Source organism: Manihot esculenta, chromosome 6 (assembly GCF_001659605.2).
Source record: "Manihot esculenta cultivar AM560-2 chromosome 6, M.esculenta_v8, whole genome shotgun sequence".
In the NCBI taxonomy this organism is placed as follows: Eukaryota; Viridiplantae; Streptophyta; class Magnoliopsida; order Malpighiales; family Euphorbiaceae; genus Manihot; species Manihot esculenta.
The window spans coordinates 5,030,642-5,041,106 of record NC_035166.2 but is presented as its reverse complement, the minus strand read 5'-3'; the positions used below and the strand labels follow the sequence as shown (position 1 = coordinate 5,041,106).

Below are 10,465 nucleotides of genomic sequence, written 5' to 3'. Positions count from 1 at the left end.
ATATTAAGGTGTTCGGGTCTTTCTTTTCTCGAATTGGATCGTGTTTTCAACCTATTAAATTTTTGCCACGTGTCCATGTCTCATGATAATCATTCATGACTTATTTTGAACGGTTGTTATATAGCAATCACCGTTATATTGCAATTACTGCAGTAGGTGTGTAGTTAATATTTTAAAATTTATTAAATTATAATTTTAGTAAATTAAATTTTTTTATAATAGTAAAATTTTGTAAGTAATGCTTTTTAGTAAGTTAAAATAAAATATAAATAAAATAATTAACAATAAAATATTTGACGAAATATAATTTATTATTGAATTGAAATTTTAAGTAAAAGAAAACATAGAGCTATTAGTTTTGAAATTCTTGTTGCATGATAAAGTTTTTGTTTACCTGTGATTTATATTATAGTTGTATTTTTTTTTTGAAAATATATGTTAATGATAATTTTATTAAATAACAAATAATAAATAAATAAAAGAATTCATATTATATTATCATATTTATAATATTTTATTTATAATAATAAGATTAACTAAAGTAATATACTTTTTAAATTTTCTTTCATTATAATCTTTCTAACTTTAACTAGATATAAATTATTGTCAAAATAATTTGGTGCTATGATAATGAAATGTTGAATTTAATTGGATATTTAAGATTATGATGATGCTAAAATTAATAAAAATATACTCTTTTTCTCTTCCGTTTCATAGTTTTTTTATTTTATTTTTTCATATATAATAAAAATATAAAATTTTATTAATTTTTCAATTATATTCATTTTAAATATATTAAATTTTATTATATATTGAGAAATATTTTAAAATTTTTTTTAAAAATAAAATAAAAAAAGCTTATTATTTTTTTCTCCATTTTATTGAGAAAATAAAAAATTATAAACCTTTTAATAAAACACGAAATTTTGGAATACTAAGTCAAACTACGCGTCCCATTGACTGTCACTATCCGTTAGATAAAAAACACCCAAATACGCATCCTGGAGAGATATCACCGCCCGGTTCCCTCTCCCAATCCCAATAGAATTTTCTAAGTAACTTCTCCCCTCTTTCTTAAGCATCAACGCAAACAAGCCACGCCCTTCTCCATTCCCCTGCTTATATTCCCCAACCACTCTCTCAAAATTCATCCTTCTTTATTTTTTCCCAACCACTTCTCTCTCTAATTAATTTTGTCTATTCGCTTTTTTTCTCTCTCTTTCCTCCACATTCTCACGTTTTCTCTCTGCCCAAACACCAAGGGTAATACAAACGACGCACCCGCTAACCAGCCATGTTTCGTCTGAGCAATAATTTGGTTGGAATACTTAACTTCCTTACCTTCCTCTTTTCCATCCCGATCCTTGGCGGGGGGATCTGGCTCCGAAACCATGGTAACTCTGAATGCGAGAAGTTTCTCGCCACTCCTGTGATCGTCATCGGTGTTTTCCTGATGTTGGTTTCTTTGGCGGGTCTCATCGGCGCGTGCTGCCGTGTGTCGTTGTTACTCTGGGTGTATCTCTTTGTCATGTTCCTTCTGATTGTGTTGCTATTTTGTTTCACGATATTTGCTTTTGTAGTTACCAACAAAGGGGCTGGACAGGTAGTGTCTGGCAAGGGATACAAGGAGTATAGGTTGGGAGATTACTCAAACTGGTTGCAGAAGCGAGTAAATAATACTAAGAATTGGAACAAGATTAAGAGTTGTTTGATTGATGGGAAAGTTTGCTCTGATTTTAACGAGAAATATCTGAACGATACTGTGAACAAGCTTTATACCGAACACTTATCTGCTATTCAGGTAATTTCGACTATCTTCTCTCTCTGTCTAGTTTGGTTACGATTCTGCCCATGCAATTGTTTTGTCGCGAATCTGGATCTGACTGTTTTTGGGAGGTTTCCTCGAAAAAAATTGAAAATGGATTTCGAAGGCAAGTATTGGTTTCTCTTCTTGAGATCCTACGCATGTTTGGTTGCCTTTGATAATGAATTGGTAATATTATTGGATGGTTCAAGAATACTTATAAGGTTTGACTTTGCAATAATTAAGATTCAATTTTATGATAATCTTGAAAATTAGAATTAAAAATCTCTTCACTTTATTGAAGTCTTTCAGTTATTGTTTTTTGAAAAAAGTCGTTTAAATTATATTCCATTGGGCTTTGCTTCTTGAAATTTTGAAAAGCAACATAACTTTTTTGATATTTGATTCCTTTTTGTTGATTTGTATTGTGTCATAGCATTTTTTCCTAACTTTTTGAACTTTGTTACTTTTGAACTTTAGAGAAGATAGTTATTTTATGGATTTAGGACGAGAAAAAGCATCTAATCTTTGATGGGATTCTGTAGCAAACTTTTGATGGGATTCTACCGTAAATCATGTATTTTTGTTTTATTTTCTTAGAAAATTTACTATTTGGTCATGTAATAGAGCCAAACTCATTAGTTGGTAACGTCCATGAGATTTCAAATAATTTACTAATTAATCGTTGCTTTAGTTTTGCTAGTTTGCACTAAAATTTATTAGCTCGCCCATTTGTAAAAATATCTATTAATGAGTTATTTTATATCAAATACTATTTAGATATTTTAGATCTTTTAGATATTTTAGCGGGCGACTAATTAGCTAAAATTATTAGAGACTCAAAAACGTTTTAATGTATTTTTAATAATGAATTTTTATGTATATAGAACTAAATAGTATGTTTTCCTATTTCCTTTTTATCAAACACCTAATGACTTGTTTGATTCTCTAAGAAAAGAAATTTAAGGGTTTTATATGTATTATATAATTTGGTAAAACAATGCTCAATCTTGACAAATATTTGTATTAATTTAAGGGTTTTATATATATTGTATAATATGGTGGAACAACGTTCAATCTTGACAAATATTGTACTATTTTGCAGTCTGGATGCTGTAAGCCAGCAGATGATTGTGGATTTGAGTATGTAGGTCCAATCAATTGGACCCCATCAAACACTACAACTTCCCCAAATCCAGACTGTGCTGCATGGAGCAATAATCCTGATAGTCTATGCTTTAACTGCAATTCATGCAAGGCTGGACTGCTAGACAACATTAAGAGAGACTGGAAAAAGGTTGCTGTTGTGAACATCATATTCCTTATTTTCCTCATCGTTGTCTACTCTGTTGGATGCTGCGCTTTCAGGAACAACAGAAGGGATAATGCTTATTATTCTGGATGGAAGCACCCTTAGAGAGATTCTTTCACTTGATTTCATGAAGGTTGAATATTTATGCTGGATTTTATTAATTAGCTGTAGGAAAACTTCTTATTTATTTGCTGCTTGCGCTGTTATTATTATGTAAATTTTGCTTTGGGATTGTTCATTGTATAGCAGCATTTTATGTGCTTTATTTTTTATGTTCTTAGAACACCCTGTGGACATGTGAGGTTAAGTGTTATTTTTCTTTCGAATTCCCTTTCGCGTTTCAGATGGGCAGATGTTTTGAGGCCACAGGGACGGGGTCCATTATGGGTCGGACTTGAATTAGCCGGCGGGCGGCTGAGTCAGTTCAAAATTTATAGGATAAAGACAAGTATTATTGCTCAAGATCCAATTACCTTGTTTCAGGAAGTGTGTTGGACCATGGGTGTGCTGTGAAAATACAATGAACATGCTGTGGATATATATATATATACTTTTTTTTTCGCCATGATATATCTTTACTTTTTCGTTATGTGTTTCATTAAGAAACAAAACAAAGGTTTTTTTTTTTTTTTTTCTCCAAAGATAAGGTGTTCATTGAAAAAAGGCCTAAAAGGCAACAATAACATGGTTTCTGAGACAGAGCAGGCTCAAGCCTGGCCTAGTCCTGCACAAACAGCCATATCCACTCTATTCAAAACTAGGAAACTCTACCTCTAACTAGGTTACTAAATCCGATCCAATTAATTGTCGTGCATCTTCGAAAAGATGAACATCAGTCTTCCTTGAGCTCAACAGAAATAACCGTCGTAGTTGCTAAGGTGAGAAGCCACACCATCCTGAGGAGGAAATATCACATAGAACCATACAACAGGACACATGGAATTCCAATATTGAGGAGGAGGAAGTAAAGCTATTGTTACAAATCCTAAAACTCCATAAGCAAGTATGAACTTCCAAAAGAAGAGAAACAAAGGGCTTCGAAGTGTAGAGCTGACCAACATCAAGTCATATGGTCGACCACGAAACGAAAAGTAGAAAAAGAAAAAGCCTCCGATTATGATGGAGAAAGGCCCCAGAGATACCCGTCGATAATGCCATAAAGAACCCTTACTACTATTATACGAGGAGACTCAAGCACTAAGGGATGGCTCAGAGATCCGGTCATCATCATCAACATAAACAAAATCTATCTCATTCAAATATGCACTCTTATACGAGGAGACTCAAAGCACTAAGGGATGGCTTAGAGATCTGATAAATCATCCTTGCATACAAAGAGAAAACAAGTAGGAGAAACCAACGACGGTAAATCTAAAAGAAAGCCCTCCGATAAATGCCGATCTACCACAAAAATAAAGAAAAGCTAAAATTATTTATGCACAAATTCATTGTAAGTGGGAAGGGCGAACTCACTTCTGGAACAGATGAAGTCAAACTCCTCTTGTCCCATCGGGACAGAAGAAGCCAAAGGTTTGACAGGAAAAGGAGGCCTATGCCTCAGAAGAAGAGAATAGGAAAAAGAAGGGGAGAAACTCCCTCGAGCGAGTCACGCCATAACCAAAGGATTAATTACAGTATTAACACGGGACCTAGCTGTTATACGAGGAAGGCATTTTCCATCACTTAATTACAATATTTAGTTCTTGTCGAAAACTCAATATTTAATTTTTTAATTTTAAAAAATATATTAAACATATTTTAAGTTTCCAAAAAGTCTATTAGTCTAAATTTTAACCGTTGTATATTATATAAAAATCTAAAAATATTCTCAATATGTATAGATTAATTAATATATATTTTTATAAAATTAAAAAATCACTAATTTATCATACCATATAGATTAAATAATAAATTTTATTAATTTTTTTTTAAAAATATATTATAATATATTGATTGTATAATCATAATAGAAAGTAGGTCATGAAAAATTATTGTGTTTCACTTATAGATAATTATTGTGGTTTAAAAGAAAATATGTTAAATAGGATAATAAAGATGGATGTTATCTAATGTTAATAATTGATCATATTATAAATAATTATAATCAAGGTTATAACATGTTTTTTTTATATATATTTTATATATTTAGCATTATTTTTAGAGATAATCACTAAAAAAAATATTCTTTTTCCATTTAGGAATCACACCCTATTCTTTTTAGTTTTATTAATTAAATTTTATATTTATTTTAATTATACGCGTTACGAACTAATAAAATTATCACATTATCACCACATTATTTTATTAAATTAATAAAATTCAAAAGTCAATTGATTAAAATTTAAATTTTTTAATGTATTTCTCAATAATTCTTCTTTGTTTAACGATAGCTCGCTTATATGGATTCACCAATACATCTCCCCCATATCTTTACAATAACTCTAGGGAAAATCGTTTCAAAGACAAGTTTGGATTTCCTCATGGAATCTATTGAAACCAATGCAAAATAGAGCCCTCTATACATGCAAAGGCAAATTGTACCTTCATGTGAGCCGGTGTTCCATGAATAAAAAAATAATGTTTAACGTTGCGCCAACCTCCCCATTAGGTCCTCTCTAAGGAACTACGGTAGTTCAATTTGTTTAGATGAAAACTGTTGTTCCATGGCCACATTTGTTGTCTCTCTTGCTCGAGGAACACATTGTTTCACCGGCAGTGTTGCTACTACTAGAGAATTGTGAGGTTCCCTCGTACCCTTTGCCCTTCAATAATGTTGCAAGAATCTCTTCTAGCACGTTTAGCTTTTTTTTTTTTTCTAACTTCTTCCGAGTTTGAATAATCTCCTCCTTCATCACAACCTTCTCTTGTGACAGTCATGACATTCCCTCTTCGACTGCCATTAAGTTCTTCTCCATCTTCTCGATTTTTAATTCTATTCTTGTAGTTGGCATGAACCCTCCAAAAAGGATTTGGCCAGTTCGATCAATTTGTTAGTGTTAAGAACTTAATAAGGAAAAGGTAAACTATGGAAACCAATAACAGCTATTCACTTTTTTGATAGCCAAACATAAACAACTAGAGAATGATTCTCAGGTCCCAAGCCTTAAGCGGAAAATACAAAATAAGCAAAAACACATATTCCCTTTTCCCTGTACAATCCCCTAAATATATTTTTTTTCATCTTTGCATAACTAATTTAGCCATTGTCTCTATAGAGTCGATATTCAGTCGGTTCAGTTTAAAATCGAATCGAACTGAATAAATTAAAAATCAAAATTTTAGTATTTATAAAAATCAAACCAAACTAATCTGATTCTGTTTGATGAATTTGAATTTTTAATAAATTTTTTATTTTTTTATATTTTATTTTTAATATTTTAAAATTTAATTGAAATATGATCTAATCTATCTCTATTATTGAAAATAATATACTATTATCACTAATCGGTTTAGTTCTATTTTTTTTTATTTTTTTCTGATCAAAATCAAATCGAACTAAAATAACTGAAATTTTTAAAATTAAAAATCGAATTGAAATAAATAAAAATTAAATCTAATTTTTAAATTAATTCAATTTAATATATTTTTTCGATTTGATTCGAATACTACTCGCGTTACTGTGTCACTGTTCTGTTATAATTCCTGCCTTAGAATCTTCTCTTCTCACCTGCAATGTGACAATTCCCTCACATGTTTTCTTCTTGAATAAACTCTTAGCTCCCTTGGCCCATTCAGCTCGGCCCAACTGTTTCATTCCTGGACTTGTACCAATTCCACTACAATTACGTTTGGTTGCAGTGTATAGTGTATATTTTTCCCCTTCAAGGATTATATGAAATTTTACTTTTATTCAACTCTTAATTAAAATTAAATATAATGATTCAAATTTGCTTTAAAACATACATAAATTAAAATTTATACACATTAGATTCATATTATGGTCTATTTCATAATTTATATTAACGTAAATAAAAATAATTTTATATATCAAATACTTCAGTTCTACCTTTTATTTATTTATCAATTAACTAACAAAATAATAAAAAAAATTATTTATAAAAACAAGTTTGATTCAAACTCTAACATCAAAAATATTACAAAAATAAAAATAATCGTGTCAATATAACAATACATTCAAGATTTTAAATTTAAAAAATATTTTTTTAATTTTAGGATATCATATTATTTTATAAGTAATATAATAAATTAAGAGTATATTTTCACAATTCTATTATTTCTCTTATTTTTGAAATTATTATAAAATAAAATATAAAAGAAAATATTAACAAGGTTAATCATACTGAAGTACGAATATCTTATTCTATTTAAAGAAATTTAAACTCTTTAGATAAAAAAAACATACCAGTGTAACAGACTTTATTTATTGACTCGTTCCTTCAAAATACAAAACCTATAATTTTTTTCATATGATTCAAACCAACTGTGCGCTGGTGCATGAATCTAAAGCTCCATCCAAAACACACTTTTCTTTTAACTATAAACTCTTTTAATTTTATTTTAATTATTTAAATGAATATAATAAATAACTTAGTTAAAACTTAATAAAACTAAAATTACTTTAATAAATGGTAAGTTAATTAACTTAAATTATTTAATAAATTAATTATATATTTAATATTAAAATATTATAACATTCCTCCACTCATTTAAATATTAGAAAGAGAGTTTATCTGATAAAAGACTATTTACACTCCATCATAAATTTTAATCAATATTGTTTGATTAAGACGAAATAAGAGAAAAGATAAGTTCGAAAATGAAAAATTTTATTGAAATTTCTTAAAGATTGAAAAATAAGTTTCTAATAGTCAAGAGAGGCTATTTATAGTAGAAACAAAACCCTAATATGCAAAATTATGAAAATATCTAAAATGTCCAAAAAAAATAATTAAAATATAAAATTGACCCCTAAACGATGGAATTTCCATATCGAATTTTATGACAGGCCTGTGGCCTTTGTCACACTTTTACCATTCCCTTTTCGAAAAACTATCATGGGTCTCTATCAGACGTCGATGGCAAAAGTTAGGTCCGGTCCAAGTCTGTCGTAAAGTCCAAGACTAGTTGCTCCATGTCATTCCCTTCCACTTGTAAAGAACTCGATTTTGAGTTGTTATCAGCAGAGTAGTACTGAAATAGATCTGTCACATTAAACGTCTTAAAAATTTTCATCTCATGTGGGAGGTCAAGAACATAGGCATTGTCATTGATCTTCTAAATGATCCGGAATGGACCAATCTTCTTGGCATCAAGCTTTTTCTGTCCTCCATCACGCTCCTTGCGTAAATACACCATAACTTGGTCACTGACATTAACTTGGCCACTGTAACGACCCGGAAACCGGACCGCTACCGGCACTAGGATCCAGATCGGCATAAGGCCACCGGGACCTGTAGTGTAACAGCCCGGCCCTTTCACCAGCACTGTTACCGTTCACGGCCCAGGGCTATCCCTCGCCTGGCCTCGTGCCACCTCGGGCTTTCCACTGGCGTCGTGAACAGCTTTTAACATCCATTCACCCTCACGGGTTCCTGGCAGGATTTGTCCCCTTGGGTTCTTGCATCGCATCCTTCCCCAAGTGGATTTGGCCCAAATTTCCCTTTGGAAATTAGTTCGCCTCCCCCACTACTCGAACCCTTGACCTCCCACTTTAAGGGAATGGTCTGGTGAGAGTGAGTACCAATTGTTCCACTTTAAGGGAAATTAGGCCGAAAGTCCTTTCGGCTGCCGAACCTGAGTTCTTCCAAAGGGCAGAACTCAGCCTCCACTCATGCACATTTGCCTCCCTAACCATTCGATCTCAAAAACAACACTTCCACAACATGCATACACACATACATAAGCTCCTAGGGGCTTCAAACTATCATAAACCCCAACTACAACACATCAAACATGCATAAACAACTCACATTAACCACAAAACCAACATACATCCTAATATGCATTTCTACCCCTCAAATCTCATAAAACTTGTTTAAAACATACAAGAATGGTAGGATCGAAGCTTACCTCTTGAAGATCTAGAGGAGGAATGACCCTAACTTGGAGATGGGAGGAGATCTAGCACCTTGGGTCTCCAAACTCCAAAACTTGCTCTTTTCGCTCAAAAATCTTCAAACCAAGATAAAACTTGTTAAAACTTAAAGGATTTGACGAAAATCATAAAAAACAAACATGGGAGAGTATGGACTCACCGTTGGCCGAAAATGGAGAGAAAACTCGCCTGTTTCGGCCATGGAGCCCTTATATAGGGGCTAGCCAGACCACCTTCGACAGCCTAAGGTGCCTCCAAAACTCATGCAAGTTCGGCAGCCGAACATGACCTTCGGCGGCCGAACCTGAACCACTTTCGGAAGCCTAACTTGCCCCCCTAAACTATCCCACGTTCGGCGGCCGAACCTGGAAATGCCTCCTTGGTTCTTTTTCATTCAAAACTCAATTTCCTTCTTACTTAAAATCATAAAATACATTAAAACATTTTATAAAAACATGATTTTACCCTTCTAGAGGTTTCCGACATCTGAGATTCCACCGGACGGTAGGAATTCCGATGCCGGAGTCTAGCCGGGTATTACATTCTTCCCCCCTTAAGAACATTCGTCCCCGAATGTTCACCAAACAACACATACATAGCATAAAACATGAACATACATACAAAGCACATAACACTCACCTTAGAAGAGATGAGGATATTGCTGGAGCATGGACTCCCGTGTCTCCCAGGTACACTCTTCGACGTTGTGGTGATTCCAAAGGACTTTCACCATCGGGATTTCCTTGTTTCTTAGCTTTCTGATCTGGGTGTCTAGGATCCGTACTGGCTGCTCAACATAGGTGAGATCTTCTTAGATCTCCACATCAGGCTCACTAAGAACCTTGCCCGGATCTGACACGAACTTCCTTAACATGGAAACATGGAAAACCGAATGGATTCTCTCCATTGAAGCAGGTAAATCCAGCTTATACGATACATTCCTGATCTTTTGCAAGATTTCAAAGGGTCCGATGTACCGTGGAGCTAGCTTACCTTTCTTACCAAACCGAATCACCCCTTTCATCGGAGACACCTTGAGCAATACCAAATCCCCCTCCAGAAACTCTACTTGCCTTCTGCGGACATCTGCATAACTCTTCTGCCTGCTTGCAACAGTCTTGATCCTTTCTCTGATTATGGGCACCACTCTGCTGGTGATCTCTACTAGCTCAGGCCCTGCCAAAGCCCTTTCTCCAACTTCTTCCCAACAGACAGGCGACCTGTGCTTCCTTCCATACAAAGCTTCATATGGAGCCATCCCTATGCTAGCATGATGGCTATTATTGTAGGGAAA

The 10,465-nt window shown here is 33.1% G+C and overlaps 1 protein-coding gene across 1 annotated transcript; it reads left to right on the top strand.

The window, feature by feature from the left end:
• The first annotated feature begins 1,058 nt into the window (after positions 1 to 1,058).
• LOC110617543 (tetraspanin-8) lies at positions 1,059 to 3,598 on the top strand. Its single transcript, XM_021760402.2, has 2 exons — positions 1,059 to 1,801; positions 2,910 to 3,598. Exons 1-2 carry the CDS (start codon positions 1,295 to 1,297, stop codon positions 3,219 to 3,221), a joined length of 819 nt encoding a protein of 272 aa, XP_021616094.1. The 5' UTR covers positions 1,059 to 1,294; the 3' UTR covers positions 3,222 to 3,598.
• Positions 3,599 to 10,465: the final 6,867 nt, after the last annotated feature.

What these genes read in the sequence shown, in the direction of transcription:
- LOC110617543 (XM_021760402.2), top strand. Translation starts at nt 1,295, where the DNA reads ATGTTTCGTCTGAGCAATAATTTGGTTGGAATACTTAACTTCCTTACC. An exon ending in AACACTTATCTGCTATTCAG is followed by an intron (nt 1,802 to 2,909) that starts GTAATTTCGACT and finishes ACTATTTTGCAG; the next exon opens with TCTGGATGCTGTAAGCCAGC.